The following is a 27,962-nucleotide window of genomic DNA, read 5'->3' on the forward strand; positions in this document are numbered from 1 at the left end:
AGTCTCTATAGTATTACTGATGTAATAACCAGTCTTTATAGTATTACTGATGTAATAACCAGTCTCTATAGTATTACTGATGTACCAACCATTCTCTATCACTCAGATACTAGTCTTACTTCTGATGTATCTAGGATAGCAATGTTCCAAGTTTAACCCAGAATCCAACATTGACAATGACTTTCTATTCTATTGGTTTATGCACTGGGCCAGATCAAGCCATTTCTCTATTTACAAAACCAAGTACACAGAACTATAGAAAATCCTCTTTATTCAAAACAAATTTCCACTGGTACAAAAAAAAAAATGGAGACAATGTTTTCACAAATCACAATCATTTCAGCTGGTCTTCCAAATGAACCTTTCCTATACAGTGTTCTGTCAGGTGTTACAGTATGAGACCAACCAATCACAAGTCAGGAAGTAAGACCTAACATTCAGTATCTGGCCCATCATCCTCAAATAGCATTTTTAGAAAGTATCGTTTGTAATACAAAAACAAACCTACTCCACTTAAACAGAAGTTTCAGCAGATGCCAATGACTAAGCATTTGAGATGTTATAGAAGTTGTGGATGTTTCTAAGTACTAATATCACAAAACTATAGAAAAACTGAGACCAGTGAGATACCTTTCAGTGAACCTCCTTCCCACGACTTGGTAGCCATGTTGTCTTCTTCAAACGCTAGCTGCTTATCTGCCAGCTCCATCCCAACCCCCGGGACAGGCAACTCAAGCCAAGAGACTGTCGTCAGGCCATTGTCCAAGTGGTTGCTTGCATGCATCTTCAATAAGCACTTAGTCAAAGTCATTCAAGCACATACACATGTAGGCTGTACAGTCAGCAGCTGTAGTAGAGATACATGTACCAGAGTCTATTGGAATAATGAGAAAACGGGAGCTCAATATTGTCCATAGGAGAAAGCCATTGTTGGGGTATTAGGATGAGCCCATTCTTTGATTTTAGGCTGCTCGAATGGAGAAGCAGTCTTTTCTGGTGACTAACAACACTAAGGTTGGATTACTCTATTAGAAAAAGTTGGATGTTCGTTCTGTGATTTCTTGGGTTTCTTATTTCACCAGCCCAATCTTCTTGGCCTCTGTTTCATAGATCAGCAACCTCCACATCTTGACTATGAAGACTTCTGCTTCTTCATCCAGAACCTTGGTGTAAAGAAACAGCATTTCAGTTGGATCAATAAATTAGTACTGTTTAAAAGGCTCCGTTTTATGGGCATCAATCTAAACTTGAGAATCAGAGTATCAAAAATGATCAAATGTAGTTTTAACTGATCAAAAATGATCAAATGTAGTTTTAACAATAAGCTTAAGCTGAACTGAGACAATTTTGAGAATGTTTGCAGTATCTTTGTTTGGGATACTCACCATGGCAACATCATCCAAGATACCCTGTGGTGTACCATGAGCCATCACCTGGGGATAAGAGGTCAAAATGAATGAATCAGAATGAACCGCTGTACCAAGAACACCCACTTCCCCCAGTAGATTGCATCACAATCAAGCTTACACACCTTTGAGCAGACAAAATCCACTAGCGTAGCCTCTTCTTCTCCAATGTACTCAATGATCTTTTTATTGATCCAGGGACGTATGCGTCGATCCATCAGAGTCTGGGAAGGATACACAGTCAGACATACAGTTCTTCAGTCACTGCACCAGAGATGTCTATCAGTATTGTAAAGAAACATATTATCAAAATGTTTGTCAAAGTAGAAAAAAATGGCCATATCACCAATTCCCTTGGACTTCAAACCAACCAGTGTCATTTTCCCCCTCTGGTCTCTCCACCACTGCCATATCTCCTCTGGTCGCCCCACCACTCTAGCCTGGTCGCCCCACCACTCTAGCCTGGTCGCCCCACCACTCTAGCCTGGTCGCCCCACCACTCTAGCCTGGTCGCCCCACCACTCTAGCCTGGTCGCCCCACCACTCTAGCCTGGTCGCCCCACCACTCTAGCCTGGTTTCCTGTCTATTTCGGCCCTATTGCCAACACGTTATGGAATCAGATGGCAAGAGAGCAGCAAGCCTGGAAACCAGGGTACCGCCACATCCTATCCCTCATCCCAATCTCTTTGATCTTTACCGAGTCCACGGCGGACCAGTCCAGCGGGTAAGAGAACAACTCCGTCTTGCCCGTGGGGATCTTCTCGATCAGGCTCTTGATGTGCTTGCGCTTCTCCTCAGTGTTGGCGCCCTTGATGGCCGCCAGTCCCGAGGCGCCGTCTACCACGCTCTGGAGGTTTTTGTCATCATCGCCGTAGTCCAGCGGCACAAGCTTGCGCTTGCGGGGAGCCTCGTCCGCCTCCTCGTCGTCGAATTTGTTGAAGACACTGTCCACAGTGAGCTTCTTGCGTTTGATGGCCACATTGGGCTGGCTGGGGCTGGTAACATTAGGGGCTCCTGTAGAGAGAAAGATATTTTACTCCATGAAGAAAGGCTTAAAAAAGGTCAAATGCAGCCGTGTTAATCTCAATATAATTTCGGGGTAACAATTAAGTACCGTACTGCGATTTAATTCAAATGTTGTTTTTTTTAAAGAAAAAAAAAGAAAAAGTAAAACTAGCCATTATTGGCAGAGGTTTGGAACTCTTTCCCAATTGGTTTATTAACTAATTTACCACCTGGTGATGTCACCAGGCAGGACAAAACTCCATCTCACCAAAACAGGCTGAATGTCAGGCAGACTTTTCTCACAGCTTTTACACTAAAATGACATTTTCAATTTCACTGTATTATTCTCATCTCAGTGTGGAACTGTAAAACACAGGAAAACACATTTTTCACTGCAATGGACCTTTAAAGTTTGACTGAAATAGGACGGTTACATTTAGTTGATATAGACAGCAATAGCAATAGGGTCTTTTGTCGGCACTAAACTCTGACATGGTTCATTGGGGGAAATGTTTTTGTAGTTTTTGTTGTTGGTAAAAGCCCAAAATAAGGTCAGAGGTTAACACAGGCCGAGGAGATCCGATACGTGCGAAAATCATCTGTCCTCGGTTGCAACACTCAGTTCCAAACTGCCTCTGGAAGCAACGTCAACACAAGAACTGTGCATCAGGAGCTTCATGAAATGGGTTTCCATGGCCGAGAAGCTGCACACAAGCCTAAAATCACTGTATTCAATGCCAAGTGTCGGCTAGAGTGGTGTAAAGCTCGCCGCCATTGGACTCTGGAGCAGTGGAAACGCGTTCTCTGGAGTGATGAATCACGCTTCACCATCTGGCTGTCCGATGGATGAATCTGGGTTTGGTGGATGCCAGGAGAACACTACCTGCCCCAATGCATAGTGCCAACTGTAAAGTTTAGTGGAGGAGGAATAATGGTCTGGGGCTGTTTTTCATGGAATGTAAATCTTAACACTACAGCATACAACGACATTCTACACCAGGGGGAACTCAACTCTTACCCTACGAGGTCCAGAGCCTACTGGTTTTCTGTTCTACCTGATAATTATCCCCGATTAGATGGGAACAATGAAAAAACATGCAGTGGAACTGACTTCAAGGTCCAGAGTTAAGATCGAGGGTTCTAGACGATTCTGTGCTTCAAACTTAGTGGTAACAGTTTACGGACGGCCCTTTCCTGTTTCAGCATGCCGACGCCCCCGTTCACAAAGTGAAATGGTTTGTGGAGATGATTGTTGTGGGTGAACTTGACTGGCCTGCACAGAGCCCTGACCTCAACCCCATCAAACACCTTTGGGATGAATTGGAACACCGACTGAGAGCCAGGACTAATCGCCCAACATCAGTTCCCAACCTCACTAATGCCTTCGTGGCTGAATGGAACAAGTCCCCGCAGCAATGTTCCAACATCTAACGGAAAGCCTTCCCAGAAGAGTGGAGGCTGTTGTAGCAGTAATGTACCAACATCTAGTGGAAAGCCTTCCCAGAAGAGTGGAGGCTGTTATAGCAGTAATGTACCAACATCTAGTGGAAAGCCTTCCCAGAAGAGTGGAGGCTGTTATAGCAGCAATGTTCCAACATCTAACGGAAAGCCTTCCCAGAAGAGTGGAGGCTGTTCCAACATCTAGTGGACAGCCTTCCCAGAAGAGAGGAGGCTGTTATAGCAGCAATGTTCCAACATCTAGTGGACAGCCTTCCCAGAAGAGTGGAGGCTGTTATAGCAGCAATGTTCCAACATCTAGTGGAAAGCCTTCCCAGAAGAGTGGAGGCTGTTATAGCAGCAATGTTCCAACATCTAGTGGAAAGCCTTCCCAGAAGAGAGGAGGCTGTTATAGCAGCAATGTTCCAACATCTAGTGGAAAGCCTTCCCAGAAGAGTGGAGGCTGTTATAGCAGCAATGTTCCAACATCTAGTGGAAAGCCTTCCCAGAAGAGAGGAGGCTGTTATAGCAGCAATGTTCCAACATCTAGTGGAAAGCCTTCCCAGAAGAGTGGAGGCTGTTATAGCAGCAATGTTCCAACATCTAGTGGAAAGCCTTCCCAGAAGAGTGGAGGCTGTTATAGCAGCAATGTTCCAACATCTAGTGGAAAGCCTTCCCATAGGAGTGGAGGCTGTAACAGGTGCAACAGGGGGAGGGACCAACTCCATATTAATGCCCATGATTTTGGAATGAGATGTTCAAGGAGCAGATGCCCACGTACGTTTGGTCATGTCGTGTATCTGTCATCATTTAACGACAACGAGGCGTGGTCTGTGCTTGTGACGTGATAGCATTCGAGGGAGGGTTAGAGAGAAGGTGTTGTGGGAGATGATTGGTTGGTAGATTAGTTAAATTAAGCTAATGCATCGGGAGATTCTCTGAATGAGAAAAGTTCGTCAGGCAAACTAGCTATATGGCTCAATCTAAAATGAATGGTATAGAGTCTTATTCCTGACTTGTTCCCATCTTTCCTATTCACTAGGGATTGAGACACTTCTACACAACAGATATCATACATATCCTGGTAGTTAGTTAGCAATATAGTAGGTGTATAGTTAGGTCCAGAATCATCTGAAGATATATCTTCTACCGCCAGTCTCACAGACAAAACTCACCCAGTTTGAGACTGAGGCCAATCTTGGGGCGGAACTCGTCCTGGGGCAGGGCCTCGTGGGGGGGTGGGGCCTCGTGAGGGGGAGAGTTCTCGTGAGGGATGATGATACCGCATGGCGACTCGTCCCCGGGCGTGTTGGGAGTGGCGCCCCCGCTGGCCGACGACACAGAGGGGGCCGCCGTGATTGGCCGCAGTGTGGGCTTCAGGCAGGGCTTGAACCCCGATTGGTCATCGTCGTCAAACTCCTCCCCCTCTTCCACGTCATCATCTGAGTGGTGGTGGGGATGGTGGTCCCCTCGGTCTCTCTCACCTCGCTCTCTCTCCCTTTCTCTGTCCCGGTCTCCTCGCTCTCGCTCTCTCTCCCGGTCTCCTCGCTCTCTCTCCCTTTCTCTGTCCCGGTCTCCTCGCTCTCTCTCCCTTTCTCTGTCCCGGTCTCCACGTTCTCTCTCCCGGTCTCCTCGGCGGTCACGGTCCTCCCGTGGCGCCTTGTGTACCCGCTCCTCCTCGGGATCTGGCTCCAGCTTCACCGGGGGCTGGCGCAGACGCTCTGCCTCCTCCTCCATCTGGACCAATCCGAGAAGAGAAGCAGTGAGACAAGGGGAAAACACAGTCAGGAATGTGGATACACACAGACACACACCTAATGTTTATGACCACCGGATGAATAGAGACCTGTTTACAATACAGACATATAGACAATGAGGAGTAAATGACCTTGAGGCATACACAGTCACACACACACACACTCTCTCTCTCCCTCACCCTGCGTATCTCGGCCTCGGGGTCGGGGTGTCCCTCGGCCAAAAGCCTCTGTCTGATCTCCTCCAGCTCCTCCTTCTCTCTCTTCCTGTCGCGCTCGTCCATCTCAGTCTCCTTCTCCCTGTCTCGCAGACGCTTCTGCAGCGCGCTGCCCCTAAGGGCGGCACAAGGAACAACACCTTATATAACAGCAGCCCTGGCACGCATGTCTTCAAAATGTTGGAAGTAGAGCTGTTTATTTCTCTTCCTAAATGTCCTATAGAAAAAAAGTGTAATAATGTCGACGTTTCAGGCCTTTATCCACTATCAACTCCATTATATCTCCTTTTCAGATTTGTTTTCTATAGTATGTAAATCTAGAGGACCAGCATCCACTGTGTTGCGTTCAACTTCATTATGGTCACCTGTAGAACTTAGGGTCATCCCTGTCGTCATCATAGTCCTCCAGGAACTCCTTCAGACGTTTGCCTTCTTTAGCCTGTAGAAGAAGACAAGACACCCGATACACTTTAGTCTATTTGATTAACGTCTCACATATTAAAGGCTTCAATTTTCAAACTCACACATGCATATGAATATGTCAATGGTTAGGACCCATCAGGCCAGGCTCAGTGGTAAACCTGGGTCCTATTCAGTAGGGCGCAGCGTAACAAAATGTTTTGCTACGGACAATGGCGTTCCTATTAGACAAGTTCAGGTTGTACCCTCCCCCCGTTTCAAAAACATTTTCTCCCAACAGAACACGACCCAGGAGAGCTGTGTGAGAACAGGGTTTGTTCCTACCATCTCTCTCCTACGCTCCTCCTCCCGCTCAGACTCCTTGGAGTAGTCTCGAGCCTTCTTCCTCTCGCGGATCTCCCAGTTCTTCAAGCGCTTCAAGACAGACACGAGACATTTAGCAACATTTCACAGCCACTATCATGCTCACACTCAACTGTAAGCACCATGGATGCAAACTACTGAGGGCCCAAACAAGTATCCCTTTTTTAGTTGCACTGAAACATGCAATCAATCTCTGCTGGGTGGAAATGCAGGTTTTAACTAATTAAACAACAAAAGAATATGATCTTAATGATCAGTCTCTGTGTGTAAAATAAAAAGTGGTTCATGTGAACCTAACTCACAGCTAGAAAACATGTAAAGAAAGCCATCCAATGTTATTTGTTGTCTAGACTTTACTGCAAATGACACTCAAGTCTTGAGAAAAAAAAACATTACACGAATATTGCAGTTACCATGACAGCCTTTATAACAGAACGCTTGTGACCACACACACAAATATTCCACTTTGGGGGGAAAAAAACTATTATAGTGGCAACTATAGTAGACATCAATCAAGTGCACAAGGCTACAATAACGCAAAAATAACGTTGACCGAGTAAAAAATGAATTAACTCCCGTGTCATTCTCAAGTTCAACACAACTAAAGCAATATCTTTGGACTACACATGATTACATTGTACACGTTCTGCCTGTGGACATCTGTTCTACAATGTGCTAGCAGAGCATGATACCCTTTGTTGTTATAATGGATCTCTTTTAGGCAGAGTACACCCGGCATACCCCTTTTATCCACTGTATCGAAGATGTGAGAAAGAGGGAAAGTGTGTGGTTTTCCTTTCACCTCTATAGTGGCATCCAGCTTAAGCCAAGCTCAGCTACACTTCATCCCTGAATCCACTTGTTTAACAAGCAACACTTCATTTTCACCTAATTCTCTCATTCTGAAAATGAACCACATACTGTAGAGGGAAAACTTTTGTTCCCAGATAATAGTTAGATCGTTAGTAGTTAGATCGTTAGTAGTTAGATCGTTAGTAGTTAGATCGTTAGTAGTTAGATCGTTAGCTAGTTAGATCGTTAGCTAGTTAGATCGTTAGCTAGTTAGATCGTTAGCTAGTTAGATCGTTAGCTAGTTAGATCGTTAGCTAGTTAGATCGTTAGCTAGTTAGATCGTTAGCTAGTTAACACCCAGACTGCCAGGATCCAGTAAGCAACTAACATGTTATAACGGCAATGAGTTGTATACCAGTCTATACAATAGCAAATTGGTTCGGTTACTAATGTTCTCATCTCATGTTGTAACGTTAGCTGTCTAACTTTATTAGCAAGCTACTGTAATTTTCACACCATAACTGATCAAATAATTAAGTTTAAGTTGGCTAATGTTGCTCAACATTTACCTGGCTAGCTAACGGAGAATTCGATCCATCTAGCAAGATACTTACTTCCTCCCTCACCTCTAACTTTCCAAATGCCAGTTGTTTTTCAGTTACAGCACATCATCACCTTCTCACCCGTCTCCGTGGTCAGGCCTCTCACCTACCTCTTCGTTATCGTTCAGGGGACGTGCAAACTGCCTTTCCACTCTCCCATTGTCCAAAGCCCCCCCCAAACTTCTCATCAGATCTAGCCAAATCACATCCCAAATACATCCCTGAAGCACTACTAGGTATGTGAGTACCTACTTCTTGGTAGGCTGCCTCCTTGTCTCTGAGCTTCCTCTCCAGCCTTCTTCTCTCGTAGACCTCCTCTTCATCCTCCTGGTCACGCTTCTTGTCCTTGTCGCGACTCACCTCTCTGTCTCTGCAACATCACCAACCTAGTTAAATACCCATCATTCCTTTACAAGGTGATTTCCGACTTTATTAAACACACCTGGAGCGGCTGCGGTCTTTGCTCCTGTCGCGGCTCCTCTCCCTCTCCCGTTCTCGCTCTTTCGTCCGGTTGCGGTCACGATCTCGGTCCCTGTCACTTCTTTCCCGTTCTCTCTCGCGCTCTCTCTCGCGCTCCCTCTCCCTCTCCTTCTCACGCTCCTTCTCCCGCTCGCGGTCCCGTCGCTCCCTCTCCCGCTCCCTCTCCTTGTCCCTCTCCCGTCTCTCACGCTCAAACTCTGCACGCTCCTTCTCCTTCTTGTCCTTCTCCTCCTCCAGTTTCTGCAAAAAGAACAGAGGAGGTTGATAAGTTGGAGGCTCCGGGAGGACAGCCATGCCAACAGAACAGGAGCACAGTGAGGCTGGCTCACACGTCTCTATAAATGCACAGAAGTGGATCTAGAAGTGGTTTCCAGGCTCTGGGGGCAGAGTAACTGTAACAATGTGGATTCCTATTATCTAAGGATGAAGTAGTTGATAGTGTGACGTTTGGCACAACAGGCGCTGTATGGCAGGGCTAAGAGTTTATGGGAAAACAGGTGCTCTATGGCAGGGCTAAGAGTTTATGGGAAAACAGGTGCTCTATGGCAGGGCTAAGAGTTTATGGGAAAACAGGTGCTCTATGGCAGGGCTAAGAGTTTATGGGAAGACAGGTGCTCTATGGCAGGGCTAAGAGTTTATGGGAAGACAGGTGCTCTATGGCAGGGCTAAGAGTTTATGGGAAAACAGGTGCTCTATGGCAGGGCTAAGAGTTTATGGGAAAACAGGTGCTCTATAGCAGGGCTAAGAGTTTATGGGAAAACAGGTGCTCTATGGCAGGGCTAAGAGTTTATGGGAAAACAGGCGCTGTATGGCAGGGCTAAGAGTTTATGGGAAAACAGGTGCTCTATGGCAGGGCTAAGAGTTTATGGGAAGACAGGTGCTCTATGGCAGGGCTAAGAGTTTATGGGAAAACAGGTGCTCTATGGCAGGGCTAAGAGTTTATGGGAAAACAGGTGCTCTATGGCAGGGCTAAGAGTTTATGGGAAAACAGGTGCTCTATGGCAGGGCTAAGAGTTTATGGGAAGACAGGTGCTCTATGGCAGGGCTAAGAGTTTATGGGAAGACAGGTGCTCTATGGCAGGGCTAAGAGTTTATGGGAAAACAGGTGCTCTATGGCAGGGCTAAGAGTTTATGGGAAAACAGGTGCTCTATGGCAGGGCTAAGAGTTTATGGGAAAACAGGTGCTCTATGGCAGGGCTAAGAGTTTATGGGAAAACAGGTGCTCTATGGCAGGGCTAAGAGTTTATGGGAAGACAGGTGCTCTATAACAGGGCTAAGAGTTTATGGGAAAACAGGTGCTCTATGGCAGGGCTAAGAGTTTATGGGAAGACAGGTGCTCTATGGCAGGGCTAAGAGTTTATGGGAAAACAGGTGCTCTATGGCAGGGCTAAGAGTTTATGGGAAGACAGGTGCTCTATGGCAGGGCTAAGAGTTTATGGGAAGACAGGTGCTCTATGGCAGGGCTAAGAGTTTATGGGAAAACAGGTGCTCTATAACAGGGCTAAGAGTTTATGGGAAAACAGGTGCTCTATGGCAGGGCTAAGAGTTTATGGGAAGACAGGTGCTCTATAACAGGGCTAGAGTTTATGGGAAAACAGGTGCTCTATGGCAGGGCTAAGAGTTTATGGGAAAACAGGTGCTCTATGGCAGGGCTAAGAGTTTATGGGAAAACAGGTGCTCTATGGCAGGGCTAAGAGTTTATGGGAAAACAGGTGCTCTATGGCAGGGCTAAGAGTTTATGGGAAGACAGGTGCTCTATGGCAGGGCTAAGAGTTTATGGGAAAACAGGTGCTCTATGGCAGGGCTAAGAGTTTATGGGAAGACAGGTGCTCTATGGCAGGGCTAAGAGTTTATGGGAAAACAGGTGCTCTATGGCAGGGCTAAGAGTTTATGGGAAAACAGGTGCTCTATGGCAGGGCTAAGAGTTTGGGAAAACGGGAAAACAACAAGCTGTCCCTTGTCACAAGACCCAGGACTTATTTGTCCTTGTCTAATTATTGTATTTCTTTCCCCAGACTACCTTGTGGGCCAAATCAAAAATCTGTCTTGGGGCCAGATGCAGACCTATGATTGTACTATAATTGTTAAGCAGGGTGTCTTACGAGCTAACTAGAGACACTGGAAACCACTGAGGTCAAAGAAGACATCTTGTTGGCCATGTCAAACATCACAGGCATTCACAACTAGAAAAAGCCCCTGCTTGAGAGACAATGCTTTTTCTCCGCAAAGTCAAGTGTCCTTATTACAGGAGAAACAGAAAGAAAAAGCGTCAATCCTTTTGTTAAACTAGTTGTTGGTGACTTACAGGTGTGGAACTACGGAGTTCAGCTCTTCGCTGCCCCTACAAGCCTATACCAGTTAGGCCTGGGAGGAAACGCAGGTCAAACGGTCCACAAACGAAACATCATGAGATTCTCTCACTTCTTTCTCAAGCAAATCATCAAAAAACAACCATTAACTTCAGATGGGGGCACATTGCTAAAAACAAAGCCGTGGAAAATCCTGGTACATCTTTTTACATACTGTAGTTAAATCACATTTTTTATACAGGTAAATTAAGTTGTAGAGACTCTTACCCCTGCTTCAGTCTTCGGTAGTCCTCCCGTGACTCACTTTCCCAGACACACTCAGACATCCTTCCCTCCTAGCAGCTACACCCATGGCTCCCCATGAACTCTGAACTGATTTACAGCTACAATTATAAGCCACACATTCTGAATGCATTGTGTTTCTCATGTATGTGTCAGGTTCAGACCACAGGATTCCGATAGCTGTCTGCTCTTGTTGGAAAGACATAAAAGCAATCCATTGGTCCATAATGAACAACAGAAGGTTGTCCTGATCAGAACTGCAGAGCCATGGATCTAGCACAATTTAAGACCAAAACAATAGGAAGGAGAGAGAGGTGTGTGGGGGGGGGGAGAGATGGAGAAGAGAGAGATGGAGAAGAGAGAGTGTGGGGGGAGAGATGGAGAAGAGAGAGGTGTGTGGGGGAGAGATGGAGAAGAGAGGAGGTGTGTGGGGGGAGAGATGGAGAAGAGAGAGAGGTGTGGGGGGGAGAGATGGAGAAGAGAGGTGTGTGGGGGGAGAGATGTGTGGGGGGAGAGAGATGGAGAAGAGAGAGAGGTGTGTGGGGGGAGAGATGGAGAGATGGAGAAGATGGAGAAGAGGTGTGTGGGGGGGAGAGATGGAGAAGAGAGAGAGGTGGAGAAGAGAGAGAGGTGTGTGGGGGAGAGATGGAGAAGAGAGAGAGGTGTGTGGGGGGAGAGATGGAGAAGAGAGAGGTGTGTGGGGGGGAGGATGGAGAAGAGAGATGGAGGAGAGAGAGATGAGAGAAGTGTGTGGGGGGAGAGATGGAGAAGAGAGAGAGTGTGTGGGGGAGGATGGAGAAGAGAGAGGTGTGGAGATGGAGAAGAGAGAGGTGTGTGGGGGGGAGAGATGGAGAAGAGAGAGAGGTGGAGAGAGAGAAGAGAGGTGTGGGGGGGAGAGATGGAGAAGAGAGAGAGGTGTGGGGGGAGAGATGGAGAAGAGAGATGGAGAAGAGAGAGAGGTGTGGGGGGGAGAGATGGAGAAGAGAGAGAGGTGAGTGTGGGGGGAGAGATGGAGAAGAGAGAGAGGTGTGAAGAGAGAGGGGTGTGGGGGAGAGAGGAGATGGAGAAGAGAGGGTGTGTGGGGGAGAGATGGAGAAGAGAGAGGTGTGTGGGGGAGAGATGGAGAAGAGAGAGGGTGTGTGGGGGGAGAGATGGAGAAGAGAGAGAGGTGTGTGGGGGAGAGATGGAGAAGAGAGAGAGGTGTGAGAGATGGAGAAGAGAGAGGTGTGTGGTGGGGGGAGAGATGGAGAAGAGAGAGAGGTGTGTGGGGGGAGAGATGGAGAAGAGAGAGAGATGGAGAAGAGTGTGTGGGGGGAGAGATGGAGAAGAGAGAGATGGAGAAGAGTGTGGGGGGGGAGAGATGGAGAAGAGAGAGAGGTGTGGGAGAAGGGAGAGAGATGGAGAAGAGAGAGGGTGTGGGGGGAGAGATGGAGAAGAGAGAGGGTGTGGGGGGAGAGATGGAGAAGAGAGAGAGGTGGGGGGGGGAGAGATGGAGAAGAGAGAGGGTGTGTGGGGGAGAGATGGAGAAGAGAGAGGGTGTGTGGGGGAGAGATGGAGAAGAGAGATGTGGGGGGGAGAGATGGAGAAGAGAGGGTGTGGGGGGGAGAGGATGGAGAAGAGAGAGAGGTGTGGGGGGGGGAGAGATGGAGAAGAGAGAGAGGTGTGTGGGGGGGAGAGATGGAGAAGAGAGAGAGGTGTGTGGGGGGGAGAGATGGAGAAGAGAGAGAGGTGTGTGGGGGGAGAGATGGAGAAGAGAGAGAGGTGTGGGGGGGGAGAGATGGAGAAGAAGAGAGGGTGTGTGGGGGAGAGATGGAGAAGAGAGAGGGTGTGTGGGGGGGAGAGATGGAGAAGAGAGAGAGGTGTGTGGGGGAGAGATGGAGAAGAGAAGAGAGATGGAGGTGTGGGGGGGAGAGATGGAGAAGAGAGAGAGGTGTGTGGGGGGAGATGGAGAAGAGAGAGAGGTGTGTGGGGGAGAGATGGAGAAGAGAGAGAGGTGTGGGGGGAGATGGAGAGAGAGAGGTGTGGGGGAGAAGAGATGGAGAAGAGAGAGAGGTGTGGGGGGGAGATGGAGAAGACAGAGAGGTGGGGGGGAGATGGAGAAGACAGAGAGGTGGGGGGAGAAGAGAGAGCAAAGGTACTATGGGCATGGCTGGAAGGAAATGAGTCGTAATCAATCTTGTTCCTGGATCTAATTGGTTAGTCTGTCTTCCTACTTCAACTTACCTTGCTCTGTGTTCTACTGGTGGCAGCTTGGGCATAGAGTCACTAATTAACTGCATGTAGGCCATAGGTACATTACTCTCCCCTCATATATTAACCATAGGCCTTACCATTCACACTTCAGACAACATCTCATTGTGTAGTAGGAGCACCTTCACTGCAAGTCTACTGTTGTAAATAATGAACTTTGAAGACAACTCAAATAATGGGCACATGAAAATGAAGAGGGTGAATGGCAATTAGAATCAGGTGGAAAAGGAGACAGACAAGTTAAACAAGGGAGAAAGAAAGAGCTAAAGTAACAGACAGAAAAAACAACGAGAGAGAGAGAGAAGCCCTAACACACACACACACTCATCGACAGGGTGGGTTGGGACTTACCCGACTAGTCTTCAGAACACAGGGTGCTGTGGAGGGGCGCCCCCCCTCCCTGCTATAACAGTGGTTATTGAGTCTCAGTGACTTTCACACACATTATGTAGAATAAACCATTTACAGAGGACTCACACAGGTTCACTGGCCTCTACGGCTTTGGGATAACAAGATAAAATGTTGGAAATCGAATCAGCATGGTTCTCTGTCCCCATGTGGTAAATAGGAGCAAGACCAATGTCATGTTGACATGTATCTAATGGAAATGGTTGGCTGTGTATTGTTTAGAGGTTCTCCTAAGGTTCCAGTCACCAACGTATGCCAGAGGGCCTGTGCAGTTGCCCCTATGCGAGTCTTCGAGGGGGGGGCGTCCAGTATATGTACAAAATAAAGGAAAGCTCATACTTACATCCTATCCTCGACAACTTTTTCCAAAGCTCTGAGATTCATCTTGCTTTAGTCACCATATGATGTCTATCATAATGGTTGGGTTTAATGAATAGATTAGCTTTAAGGTAACTTTACATTGTCGCCATGCATTTTGTTTGTGTGTGATGAATGACTTATGGATCTAACCATCTATACTGTCACACCTAAATATACTCAAATAAGTGTCCCGCCATCACACCAGTCAAATTAGGTTTGAAAACGGTGACAATACTAGAAATCGGACAACTATTCGTGTTGGAACAGACTGTAGATTGAAACATTGAAATGACATGGTAAAAATCCAGATATTTCTAAATTTCTGACATTGCCAATTAAATCAGATTTTAGAGCAATGTATGCAATATTTTGGTAGAAAACGTTTACTATTCTCCCATCCTATATTTAGAGTACAATCATGAAAAGGTCTTTGTGCAAGTGTCCACTAGCGGTAAGTGTGAAAACTAAAAGGAGTATACTACTAGCATGTGCAGCTTCTTTTCCCAAACCTGCAATGTGAGAGATGAATACGGTACTGTACCTTGTGGGTGTCACGGAATTTACTGATCTCTCTGGAAATCAGGTCTCTCTTGTCATCCTCCAACCCGTCAATTGCGTTGATATCCTCCTAAGGGACAATGGGATGCAGGCAGATGGGACATTGTTCAGGGTCATGCGGTCAACTGGGGACCATTTCTTACACACAACCCAAACCGGCTGCACGCGTGCGCCATCGTGCATAAATGTATTTTGTCACCCCGAGACCAGACGCGACACGCAGGTTCAAATATCACAACAAACTGAACCAATTACATTCAATTGGAGACCAGTCGAAAAAGCATTAAACATTTATGGCAATTTAGTAAGCTAGCTTGCACTTACTAGCTAATTTTTCCTATTTAGCTAGCTTTGCTGTTGCTAGCTAATTTAGCGTAGTGTAGGCAGCCTGTTAGCGTAGTGTAGGCAGCCTGTTAGCGTAGTGTAGGCAGCCTGTTAGCGTAGTGTAGGCAGCCTGTTAGCGTAGTGTAGGCAGCCTGTTAGCGTAGTGTAGGCAGCCTGTTAGCGCAGTGTAGGCAGCCTGTTAGCGCAGTGTAGGCAGCCTGTTAGCGCAGTGTAGGCAGCCTGTTAGCGCAGTGTAGGCAGCCTGTTAGCGCAGTGTAGGCAGCCTGTTAGCGCAGTGTTAGCGCAGTGTAGGCAGCCTGTTAGCGTAGTGTAGGCTGTTAGCGTAGTGTAGCAGCCTGTTAGCGCAGTGTAGGCAGCCTGTTAGCGCAGTGTAGGCAGCCTGTTAGCGCAGTGTAGGCAGCCTGTTAGCGCAGTGTAGGCAGCCTGTTAGCGCAGTGCAGCCTGTTAGCGCAGTGTAGGCAGCCTGTTAGGCAGCCTGTTAGCGCAGTGTAGGCAGCCTGTTAGCGCAGTGTAGGCAGCCTGTTAGCGCAGTGTAGGCAGCCTGTTAGCGCAGTGTAGGCAGCCTGTTAGCGCAGTGTAGGCAGCCTGTTAGCGCAGTGTAGGCAGCCTGTTAGCGCAGTGTAGGCAGCCTGTTAGCGCAGTGTAGGCAGCCTGTTAGCGCAGTGTAGGCAGCCTGTTAGCGCAGTGTAGGCAGCCTGTTAGCGCAGTGTAGTCAGCCTGTTAGCGCAGTGTAGTCAGCCTGTTAGCGCAGTGTAGCCATTTACACAGATCACACAACCTGAAGAAACACCTAGAGCCGTGGGCCAGTTTCCCAGACACAGATTAAGCTTATTCTTGGTCTAAAAAGCATGCTCCAGGGAGAATCTACATTGAAATAGCTTTTAAGTCCAGGACTAGACTTAAGCCCTGTCCAGAGCTTTGTGTATCAGTAAATGTATAATGTGTCCAAATACAATATCACAACCTCAACCAATGCATATCAGGTTACAGAGAAAGGATCCCCCCCAGAGTGATAACAGAGAAAGGATCCCCCAGAGTGATAACAGAGAAAGGATCCCCCCCAGAGTGATAACAGAGAAAGGACCCCCAGAGTGATAACAGAGAAAGGATCCCCCCCCAGAGAGGTAGAGAAAGGATCCCCCCAGAGTGATGAGAAAGGATCCCCCAAGAGTGATAACAGAGAAAGGATCTCCACATACCTCCTCTTTTTTCTCTTTCCTTTTCCTGCGTTGCTGAGATTCTTCATCATTCAAGGGAGCTTTGAGATCGCTGGCGTACTCTCGGATCAGACCATCGATGGTGCCCTTAACGATCTGGTCCCTCATCTGGGTGTCCTTGTCGATCACCTCCTCCTCTTCCTCCTCTTTTCCATCCTCTGCTTCCGCCTTCTACCATAAACACAGAGAGCGCGAGAGAAGGGAGAAAGAAAGAGAAGGCAAAGAGGGAGAGAGAGTTGGGAGGCAGCTTAGTATTATAAGTCAACTCAGCCTAACTAGTTGATATTGAATTATAAGGGGCTGTTGTGTTCCAGGCCTTTCGGCACAGAGTTGCCCATTCATTTAGGCAGCCCTGCTTCCTAGTGCTTGGTCCATCTTAGCCTCCACTAGATTACACTGTCATTCAGATTGCAAGCAACATTCCCCTCTCTATGTGTTAATTCATTGTTGATAACATAGAAATAGAATGAATGGGGAAGCCTGTTCTATCCAATCTATTTTGGATGGTCGATATATTTGATCTGTCGATTCTGTTTACTGTGGCAGCACCATTCTACTAAATCTACCAGTTACATGTTTCTGGTGTCCTTTGACAGCTCTTTGGTCTTGGCCATAATGGAGTTTGGAGTGTGACTGTTTGAAGTTGTGGACAGGTGTCTTTTATACTGATAACAAGTTCAAACAGGTGCCATTAATACAGGTAACGAGTGGAGGACAGAGGAGCCTCTTGAAGAAGTTACAGGTCTGTGAGAACCAGAAATATTGCTTGTTTATAGGTGACCAAATACTTATTTTCCACCATAATTTGCAAATAAATTCATTAAAAACCTACAATGTGATTTTCTGATTTTTTTTCTCATTTTGTCTGTCATAGTTGAAGCGTACCTATGATGAAAATTACAGGCCTCTCTCATATTTTTAAGTGGGAGAACTTGCATAATTGGTGGCTGACTAAATACTTTTTCCCCCTACTGTATATGTAAATGTACTGGCGTATAAAGGTGATTCTGATTCCAGCGTGTCCCCACTCCCCACCCCGTTGCCGTTGGTGCTACTCTTCTTCTTGGCCTTCCACTCGTCCAGCTGGGCCTTGGTCTTGGCATCCACCTTCACCAGCAGCTTCTTCTCCCCGATCTGCAGCTCGTGGAGCAGTCGCAGGGCCCGCAGCGTCGACTCTGGTTCCTTGTACTCACAGAATCCAAAAGCTGGAGAGAATAGAGGAGAGGGGAGGGGTGACACAGTGTTTATCACACAACCACGTGGACTCACCACCAGGGATCAGTGACGGCAGTGTAGTTGGCAGGGCCTACCCTGTATAAATGTAAAAATAACAAATGAAAAAACAAAAATAAATTGTCAATAATTTGGTCATCTTTTCTGCAAGATAAAATTGATTTCTGAACTAGTACTTACTTCCCAAATTGGCAGCCTTGCTGTGTGCATTTCCCCCGCCCTTGTGCATGCATGTTGCAGGACTTGTGCATGCACGTTTCTACCATACACACTGAAAGGCAGGCCGAGAGCTTTGCTGCATTTCATGTGTCAGTATGTCCCATTCATTTTTATTGCAAAAAAAAGGTAATGGGATACAGGGCTCGCTCCTGCCTGTGGACGTCACATGACAACTACCAAAGGCAGTTACATTCAATTTACTGGCAGCTAAAATAATCTGATCAGGACAGCTAACGTATTGCATCTGAAACGGTGTTCAACGTTGGATTTTCTAGTGAAACGGGGTGATAAGGGATGGAAGACTAAACACCGAAGCTGAGGGAACTACATCAGAGGGAGGGAACAGAAAATAACATGAGTGGAATCAACAGAAAGACTGGCTCTGTGGCTGCACTGCTTGCAGCCGACTCTACTGCTTCCAAATGCCTGCTGTTCTCCACCAGCGACAGCCTGTTTCTGGTGGAGAACAGAGCCAGTTACTGCGATTTGCATATAGCACTCAACAAGCATGAGAAATCTACGTCTCACATCCAAAGCCAGATAGCTCTTAAGACAGACAGCTCACGGATAGATCTGACATTGATTGAACATGAATATGCACAATGCAAAGTTAAACAGAACCAGGTTTTGAAAGACCTAGCTAATTAATGCTACCTAGGTAAACAGGAGTTGGTATTTCGTGGCAACGACAAGAGTGCCAGCTCATCAAACAGGCCCAGGGACAACTATGCAGAACTATTACAGGCCTTTGCTGAAAAACATTTAACAGGTAGCAACCCATTTAAAGACTGCCATAATGTTTGCTTTTTGCTCATGACCTATGATGGAATTTTCAGTAAAACTGACACGCTGTTCCGGGTTCTGCACAACAAAGTGATGGATGTGTGTGTGTGTCTGCCATACCCATATGAAAAACACAAAGAAAGAACGAACAGCAGTGGCAAGATGTTGATAGTTTCTATGAGCGATTTGACCATAAATGCAATGAACGGGGCCTGGCAGAAACTCGTAGTAAACACCCAATCAGTGTAGAGGGCGAATCTACTTCAACATACTGGACAATATCAATGTTCAGATGAGAGCCAGGTTTGACTATTTTGGCGAATTTCATTTCCTTGGCTTAGTGGACTACACTAAATAAAATGACCAACCAAAGACTGAAAGTACTTTGATTTCGTTAGACTTGAGGCCGATCGTGTCAGATTGTACAGTTCACAAATTATAGGAGACAAATCAACTGGACAGCTCCTTTTTGTTCCAGCATGACCTGACACAGAAGGTCCCCGAGGCGACAAAGTTACTGCAGCTGGTCCTCACTATATCAACCACAATAGAATTCATTGAGAGGTCATTTTTTGCACTGAAACGTGTAAAGACATAGTCAAACCCGGACCGATCAAGGATGACTCTCATCCCTTGCCATCATCTCCTTTTAAAACCGACGGCCAACAGTGAGGAGATAGACGGACGGGCTGTTTACAAGTGTTTATTTAAGTAGCACCATCTACTATGATTACATGCCTGTTGTGTTAGTACACATCTGAGATCAGTAGTGCTGACTACTGGCCATGCTGGGTCTCTCTCTGCGGTTCTGAAAGTTGCCTGTTCGTGCAGGGCAGGCAGTTGCGCGGGGCACTAGCTATTAGGGCCTGTGAATGTTTCTAATGGTTGGCCACCTACCTGCTGCTGTTTGGTGGTGATCTTTGTGATTGTGTCATACCGATAAACACCGTAGCAAAAATACGCTTGATGAGTGTGTGTGTGTGAGAGATGAGGACCGGGGGAATTAAGGAATAGCTTTGTCAGATTCGTGTTCATTAAAATTCAAAAGAGTCTTTATCGGGCAAGTCCACTGTCACACCCTGTTTCAGTCGGTTTCCTTATAATTAGTAGTGCCTAATGAACAGGACCATGCTAAATGCTTGTTGCTTCAGATTGAGAAAGCATGCCGAGGGGAGGGGGGTTGACATTGGACTTACATGGTGGTAGAATATTTCACAAATGTTGTACCTGTTCTGTTTTTACCTTGAAGTTTTCCAGAGGCTCCTTGGACTCTCTTCCAGCTTAGGACCAGGCCACATTTCTGAAAATGGAAACATTTCTTTATGACATGGACCCACTAAAGAAGACGGTTTACATTTATATCATAGAGTATCAGGTGCAGTGGTGTATAGTACTTAAGTAAACATACTGTAAAGTACTACTTAAGTAGTTTTGGGGGTATCTGTACTTTACTATGAATATTTTCCCCAACTTTTGTTTTCTTTAGGAATGTAGTAAAGTAATGTACTTTTTACTCCATACATTTTCCATGACACCCGAAAGTACTCGTTACATTTTGACAGGAAAATGGTCCAATTCACACACTTATCAAGAGAACATCCCTGGTCATCCCTACTGCCTCTGATCTGGCGGACTCACTAAACAGAGAACATCCCTGGTCATCCCTACTGCCTCTGATCTGGCTGACTCATTAAAACACAAATGCTTGGTTTGTAAATTATGTCTGAGTGTTGGAGTGTACACCTGGCTAAAAATACAAGAAAATTGTGCCGTCTGGTTTGCTTAAAATAAGACATTAGAAACTGATTAATACTTGTGATACTTAAGTACATTTGAGAAATTCCATTTGCTTTCAATAGTTAAGTATATTTAAAACCAAACACTTAAGCCTTTTACTCGAGTAGGATTTTACCGGGTGACTTTTACTTGAGTCATTTTCTATTAAAAGATCTCTACTTTTACTCAAGTTTGACAATTTAGTACTTTTTCCACCACTGATCAGGTGAAAACCAGAAAAAAATAGAAATAAAATATTTGGCCAAAAGATAAACATCTTTTACAAATCAGTTGAACCCCAAAGGCTAACTGAACCTTCCTACACATACCGAAAACAGAAGAAAACCTCTCAAAACAACTGTCCTGATTTGAATTGTCTATTTGAGAGCTGTATTGTACTAATATGATGTGTGACTAAAGACATTATCTGTATCCGGATACCCATAACAGTGTCCTAAATAATAGGCTGTCGAGTAGAACTTTCTTTTTTAAAATAACGTTTTATAGTATGTGACATTTCGAAAATTTAGTATGCTTTAAATGCACAGATGTCATACTAATTTCAGGCTTTTCATATAGTATGAATGAACTGTAAACTTTTGGGGAATTTCTCACAGTGCATTCAAACTGAATAAAAGGACAGCTGAGATTTGACATTTATTTGAAAGTAAATATCTACATATATATAATATTAAAAACTAAACTAATTGAAGATGCAGAAAGAGTTTCCTGCAGTTCTGTCCTTAATCTTTGAAAACAGATTTTTATTTACAGCCTGCAGTGCCTTTACTTTAGCTAACATTAGCTATGCACTTTAGCTAACATTAGCTATGCACTTTAGCAGGACTTGAAGTTAGCTGGATACCTGAAAATCTTGCTGTTGTTGAATGACAACTTCATATTTAACCTAGCTAGACTATCCTGTCCGGGTTAAAAAAACTGAGTGTTCAAAACATTATTAAGGACCCCTGTTCGTTCCATGAGAGGCTAACCAGGTGAATACAGGTGAAAGCTATGACCCCTTATTGATGGCACTTGTTAAATCCACTTCAGTCAGCATAGATGAAGGGAAGGAGACAAGTTAAAGAAAGATTTTAAAGTCTTGACACACAGGTTGTGTATGTGCCATTCAGAGGGTGAATGGGCAAGACAAAAGATTGAAGTGCCTTTGAACTAGGTATTGTAGTAGGTGCCAGACACACCGCTTTGTGTCAAGAAACGCTGCTGGGTTTTTCACGCTCAACAGTTTCCTGTGTGTATCAAGAATGGTCCACCACCGAAAGGACATCCAGCCAACTTGACACAACTGTGGGAAGCATTGGAGTCAACGTGGGACAGCATCCCTGTGGAACGCTTGACACCTCATGGAGTCCATGCCCTGACAATTTGAGGCTTCTAAACGCACTTTAAAAAAAAAACTTGTTACAGATTCTATTTTTGGAAACAGAAAACTTTATGGAAATCAAATGTTTCTTCGATGAGAAAATGTGCAGAACGTTTAACAAAATCCATCTGGGTCCATCTTTTCCCACTGGGCTTTCACATCACCATATTTGGTAGTGAGTGGAAACGCCAACCGGATGCTTCACATTTATACACCTGGTGAAATATCTGGCTCATTGTTCTTGCTGTGGTAGTTTGCCAAGGCCGTGGCATACTGTATATTTCTTACTAAACATTGTCATAAATAGTATGCGACGATGAGTACATGGTATAAAGTTTCACTATGTTTTATTTTACCTTTATTTAACTAGGCAAGTCAGTTAAGAACAAATTCTTATTTTCAATGACGGCCTAGTGGGTTAACTGCCTGTTCAGGGGCAGAACGACAGATTTGCAACCTTCCGGTTACAAGTCCAACGCTCTAACCACTAGGCTACCCTGCCGCCCCGTAGTGCGCTAGTTTGGTTATTGGGACACGATCACCGTCTATAGCCTAAATAAAAGGTTGCTGTCTCTTTCCAATATGACTACATGCAAGTTCCACTTCCTCACCGCCAGCAACTTTCGAATCAGCATGTCCGAGGCCTTCTCAGAGATGTTTCCTACAAACACTGTGGTGGTGGGGCCATTGTTCTCGTCCAGGGGAGCTTCCTTCCTGGGGGCCGTGGGCTTACTGACAACGGGCATGGAGGTGGGTACCAGGACTGTGGGGTTCTGGGTCATGATGCCCATGTGGACTGGTATCATTGGGGTACCTAGAAAAGTGATAAACCAGATTAATGTATACAAAATATATCTGGATTAAAAGGAAAATTCAAATAAAAAATGATCTGTAGGTATTAGTCCGCTGTTGATACACTCCTGAAATGTTTTGCATGTCAGCAATCAAGTTATATAACCAAGATAGATAACTTTCAAAATACAGGAAGTGTCACAGTATTGGTGCATTCGTAACCAAGTGGGAAATGGAAATTTACCACCACAGAGTTAGATAGAGAACTATAGATGGATAAAACCTGTTTTTGCATGGGCATGGTCAAAGGGCTTCATCGTTTTAAGGTTGTCAACTGGGTGGGACTTCCTATGGGTGAAGGAAGGATCACATGATTCTATCCGGGTCATCAAGCCAATGAATTACAGTGCCTTCAGAAAGTATTCACACCCCTTCACCTTTTACACATTTTGTTGTGTTAATAAGTTGGATTGAAATGGATTTGACTTGTTTTTTTTGTCCATGATCTACACACAAAACTGTAATGTCAAAGTGGAAGAAAAACTCAAACATTTGTAAACTACTCGTGAAAAATGCAATGCTAAAATACAATCCCCTGAGTCAATACATGTTACAATCACCTTTGGCTGTGATTACAGTTGAGAGTCTTTCTGGGTAAGCCTCTAAGAGCTTTCCACACCTGGATTGTGCAGCATTTGCCTATCATTCTTTTCAAAATTCTTCAAGCTCTGTCAAATTGGTTGTTGATCATTGCTAGACAACCATTTTCAGGTCTTGCCACAGATTTTCAAGCAGATCTAGGTCAACTCGGGAACAGTCACTGTTTTCGTGGTAAGCAACTCCAGTGTAGATTTAGCCTTTAGGTTTTTGTTCTGCTGAAAGGTGAATTCATCTCCAGTGTCTGGTGGAAATCAGACTTAATCAGGTTTCCTCTAAGATTGTGCCTATACTTAACTCCCTTCTGTTTATTTTTACCCTGAAAAACTCCCCATTCCGTAACAATTACAAGCATACCCATAACTTGATGCAGCCACCACTATGCTTGAAAATATGGAAAGTGGTACTCAGTAATGTGTTGTATTGGATTTGCCCCAAACATAATACTTTGTATTCTGGACAAAAAGTGAACTGCTTTGCCAAATGTTTCACAGTATTACTTTAGTGCCTTGTGGCAAACGGGATGCATGTTTTAGAATATGTTTTACTCTGTAGAGGCTTCCTTCTTTTCACTGTCAATTAGGTTCGTATTGTGGAGTAACTACAATGTTGTTGATCCATCCTCAGTGTTATCCTATCACAGCCATTAATCTCCGTTTTAAAGTCCCCATTGGCCTCATGGTGAAATCCTTGAGCGGTTTCCTTCCGCTACGGTAACTGAGTTAGGAAGGACGCCTGTATCTTTGTAGTGACTGGGTGTATTGATACACCATCTAAAGTGTAATTAATAACTTCACCATGCTCAAAAGGATATTCAATATCTGTTTTTTTTTAGGTGCCCTTCTTTGCGAGGCATTGGAAAACCTCCCTGGTGTTTGTGGTTGAATCTGTGTTTGAAATGCTTTGCTCAATTGAGGAACCTTAGACAATTGTCTATGTGTGGGGTACAGAGATGAGGTATCATTCAAAAATCATGTTAAACAAACGTATTGCACACAGAGTGAGTCCATGCAACTTATTATGTGACTTGTTAAGCACATTCTCACTCCTGAACTTATTTAGGCTTGCCATAACAAAGGGGTTGAATACTTATTGCCTTAAGACATTTCAGTTTTTCATTTAATTAATTAGTACACATTTCTCAAAACATAATTCCACGTTGACATTATGGCCATTGTGTGCAGGCCAGCGACAAATCTCAAATTAATCAATTTTAAATTCAGGCTGTAACACAACAAAATGTGGAGAAAGACAAGGGGTCTGAATACTTTATGAAGGCACTGAAAACTTGTGAGGAAACATTCCATATCTGTAGGTGGCAGTAAATCGCCATAATAGGCTTGATACCTGTTCAAACAACACACTCTAGATGGCAGTAGGCAACCTTTCAGTTTGTTTGCCAACTCAGAAGTGGTAGAAGCAGAAAATGTACTACTTCAAAATGGAGATGGCTTCGATGGCGCTGGCCATCCTCTCAGACACCATACTGGGACATAGAGAATGATAGAGATATCGTCGGTATACATGTTTACCAATTACAAATGGGGAAAATCCATTTGAACGGACCTCCAACTGGTAATCACTAGTGGGAAACTCATCCATTATATTGATGCAGAGTATTATATATCCTTTACAAATCAGAGGCCTGTTCACAATGTACTAACTAGCTGTATAATTTACATAGACAGGCCCATAGGATAGGACCACCGTCTGTGATGACTCACCTGAAGGAAAACCAGAGAACTGTGGAGGGGGGATTCCCGGTGGCAACAGGGGTCGGTTGAGATGAGGGAATGACATCTTGTGGAAACCACCCACATAAAACATTGGACCAAAGTATACAGTCAGAACGGTCATAAGAGAGCAGTGGACACAACAGTAAACAACTCTCCAGTCCAAACAGCGAGTGATTTCAGGCCTAAATAAAAGCCAAATGAAGTTACTGATACCTCTCACCAAGTCACCTAAAGTCTTCCTAGCGCCATAAGATACCGTCATGAATTAACATGGATTGTCAACGGAGACACGTTTTTTCCCCCCTGCGTCCACGTCACGCAGACAGTGGTTATGTATACGTCACACGTCATTATATTATGAAATATCTCACCATGAACACCAACATGCATACGATGCTTTTTAAATATGTTTTTAAATTGGAAGAGTAATCTAATCAATTTGTCAATTTAGCTAAAATAGGCCTATCACCCCTTTAAAAATATAGATTAAGCTGGACGGTTTGCAGCCTGCCACCATTACTGTGTAGATATTGTATAGGACTCTTTCTGAAATCAACATGGACACGAGGTTTATTGGAGCTCTATTCAGGTTCACAGATGTAATCACTGTCACCATGCTCCTTTGGCTAAATGCTATGAATTTGTGTGGAGGGTTTGATGTGTTATGGTTAAGACCATGGAGGGTTTGATGTGTTATGGTTAAGACCATGGAGGGTTTGATGTGTTATGGTTAAGACCATGGAGGGTTTGATGTGTTATGGTTAAGACCATGGAGGGTTTGATGTGTTATGGTTAAGACCATGGAGGGTTTGATGTGTTATGGTTAAGACCATGGAGGGTTTGATGTGTTATGGTTAAGACCATGGAGGGTTTGATGTGTTATGGTTAAGACCATGGCTTGAATTCTCACATGTGACAATTTAACAATTGTTATAGAGAAGGGCAAAAAAACACACAGGTTACCCCTTGCTCACTTATACACCGAGTATACAAAACATTAAGGACCTCTGCCCATGACAGACTGACCAGGTGAATCCAGGTGAAAATTATGATCCCTTATTGATGTCACTTGTTAGATCCACTTCAAATCAGTGTAGATGAAGGGGAGGCGATGGCTTAAAAATCTCTCATCTTTGAGACTTGGATTGTGTATGTGTGCCATTCAGAGGGTGAATGGGCAAGACAAAATATTTCAGTGCCTTTGAACTAGGTATTGTAGTAGGGGCCAGGCGCACCGCTTTGTGTCAAGAAACGCTGCTGGGTTTTTCACGCTCAACAGTTTCCTGTGTGTATCAAGAATGGTCCACCACCGAAAGGACATCAAGCCAACTTGACACAACTGTGGGAAGCATTGGAGTCAACGTGGGACAGCATCCCTGTGAAAGGCTTTCGCCACCTTGTGGAGTCCGTGCCCTGACAATTTGAGGCTGTTCAAAGGACAAAAGGGGGGGGGGGGTGCACTCAATATTAGGAAGGTGTATATAAAGCCATCTAGGCTATAACAATGATTAACTCTGTGAGGCTTTCTGCAGTCACTAACCAATTGAATGTCTTGCTCAACATGAGTTCACGCCACGGTAGACCTATAAAGCAAGTGTCATTATTCCACGGAAAATATGGTTGTTTTAAATGCTCCGGAATTGAGAAGATTAGTGGTCGCCTATGCCTATAACAAAATACCAAAAAGATAGAAGCAGTACGGGTCTATCCATAGACAAAACATCTTAACAGAAGAACACATTTTTTTACTTTCAGGATGGGGGAAACACATTTAATCTGGCTATTAAGTTCAGTGCAGTTGCTTTCTTACGCATAACCTATAGGCTAAACGGAACCGAAAATATCCCCGCCTATTGTGATCACGTGATGACAAATCCTGAACATTTTGGCTTTATTGATCCTTGATTAACAGATTTGATACACACGAAGGCCTAGATTGATCCTTGATTAAGCCTACAGATTTGATACACATGAAGGCCTAGATTTATCATTGATTAAACCTACAGATTTGATACACGTGATACACAATATCTTGAGATAAACTACAACTCCCTACTACTGATTTAACAGGCCAATACTCAGTTACCGCAGAAAACGTGGTAATCAACTACAATGACCATAATCCATTGCGTGCCTACTTGTCCGGTCTGTTTCTTTTACCCTGTTATGTTAGGTTAGTGTGGGGCAGACACAGAGGAGAGAGATAGAAGTTGCTTGTCAAGGCATCACTACCTGATAATACATGATCTAAGTGACTGATAGTTTTGACTGCTGAATGCCAACTATGCCTTATAACTACTAATGATTGTGTCAGACAGCAGCTCTATAGAGATGAGATGGCTTGGAATTAAATAATAAAGTCATCAAATAAAACTACTGTAATATGCACAACTGAAATATTTTATTAAAGTAACGTTAATGTTAATAAATTGTAGTTAAGTGAACCAGTAAGGGACAGTCATGGGACTTTGTTTTATTATGTGTTGCTACAGCATTCAACCCATGTAATGTAGTGCATTTAATGTTTAATGATTTTTTTTTTTTGTAAACAGTGAATATTGTTTTATAATCGAACCTAACTCAAAAAGCACTAATCGCTAAGCACTATTGGCTGTATAATATGTCAGCTGACAACTATTCATATCTAAAATTCCAACCGTGTCGTGTGTGTGTGGTTGAAAAGCCAGGCCTGGTACTAGCTATCTGGCTAACTACATATGAAAGACAAATCACCTTCACGTTGGCATTGGTTATATTGTCGTTAGGGTCAGCTATAGCCAACCTACCCTAATTATTCTCGCTAGCTAGGCAAGTAATGTTAGAGGGTTTTGCCCTCCACAACAGAACAAGTCTGACAAGGTTAGCTGCGGCTGTTGTAGTTAGCGGATACGCTGGCTAACTACCGGGAAACCATTCGCAATGTTTGAGTTCGCTAGCTAGCTACCTACCTACCGTTGATAAAACTCAGACAATATGGTGAAAAAGTAACTACCGAATCAGATTTTACGTACCCCAACACGTCGGTTTATCGATTATTGAGGGCGACTCTTCACTTCTGTGTAGCTACCTCCGGTCAGATGCATCGAGGTATGGCTAGCTCACTGCGATACAGAAATCCGCAAAAAGGCAGCTCACGCAGCAGAGTCACTAGTTACCACAGCCACAAAGTATTAAA

At 44.7% G+C, this 27,962-nt stretch overlaps 1 protein-coding gene and 1 long non-coding RNA gene across 55 annotated transcripts; one reads left to right on the forward strand and one right to left on the reverse strand.

Annotated features, from left to right (window-relative positions):
* Positions 1–254: 254 nt before the first annotated feature.
* Positions 255–27,958, reverse strand: LOC118387125 (RNA-binding protein 25-like). 5 transcript variants are annotated; one of them, XM_035775295.2, is made up of 17 exons: positions 27,799–27,958; positions 24,776–24,851; positions 22,214–22,416; positions 19,685–19,742; positions 17,243–17,412; positions 16,190–16,375; positions 14,629–14,715; positions 8,441–8,718; positions 8,251–8,368; positions 6,566–6,655; positions 6,187–6,260; positions 5,786–5,936; positions 5,025–5,586; positions 2,105–2,421; positions 1,532–1,630; positions 1,386–1,433; positions 255–1,163 (listed from the first exon to the last, which is right to left on the reverse strand). In XM_035775295.2, the coding sequence occupies exons 2-17, from the start codon at positions 24,849–24,851 to the stop codon at positions 1,071–1,073; spliced, it is 2,610 nt and encodes an 869-aa protein (XP_035631188.1). In that variant the 5' UTR covers positions 27,799–27,958; the 3' UTR covers positions 255–1,070. The 5 variants fall into 5 exon arrangements, with proteins under 5 accessions (XP_035631188.1, XP_035631187.1, XP_035631186.1 ...); XM_035775294.2 differs by having other exon boundaries at positions 16,190–16,378; XM_035775293.2 differs by having other exon boundaries at positions 19,670–19,742.
* Positions 8,854–10,528, forward strand: LOC127931430 (uncharacterized). 50 transcript variants are annotated; one of them, XR_008141080.1, is made up of 8 exons: positions 8,854–9,013; positions 9,090–9,203; positions 9,318–9,507; positions 9,622–9,735; positions 9,774–9,963; positions 10,077–10,190; positions 10,229–10,304; positions 10,381–10,528. It is a non-coding gene; the product is annotated as an uncharacterized LOC127931430 (long non-coding RNA). The 50 variants fall into 50 exon arrangements; XR_008141074.1 differs by adding an exon at positions 9,242–9,317 and having other exon boundaries at positions 9,356–9,507; positions 10,077–10,228; positions 10,267–10,408; XR_008141081.1 differs by adding an exon at positions 9,242–9,317 and having other exon boundaries at positions 9,394–9,507; positions 10,077–10,228; positions 10,267–10,408.
* Positions 27,959–27,962: the final 4 nt, after the last annotated feature.

Source organism: Oncorhynchus keta, chromosome 8 (assembly GCF_023373465.1).
Source record: "Oncorhynchus keta strain PuntledgeMale-10-30-2019 chromosome 8, Oket_V2, whole genome shotgun sequence".
Lineage (NCBI taxonomy): Eukaryota > Metazoa > Chordata > Actinopteri > Salmoniformes > Salmonidae > Oncorhynchus > Oncorhynchus keta.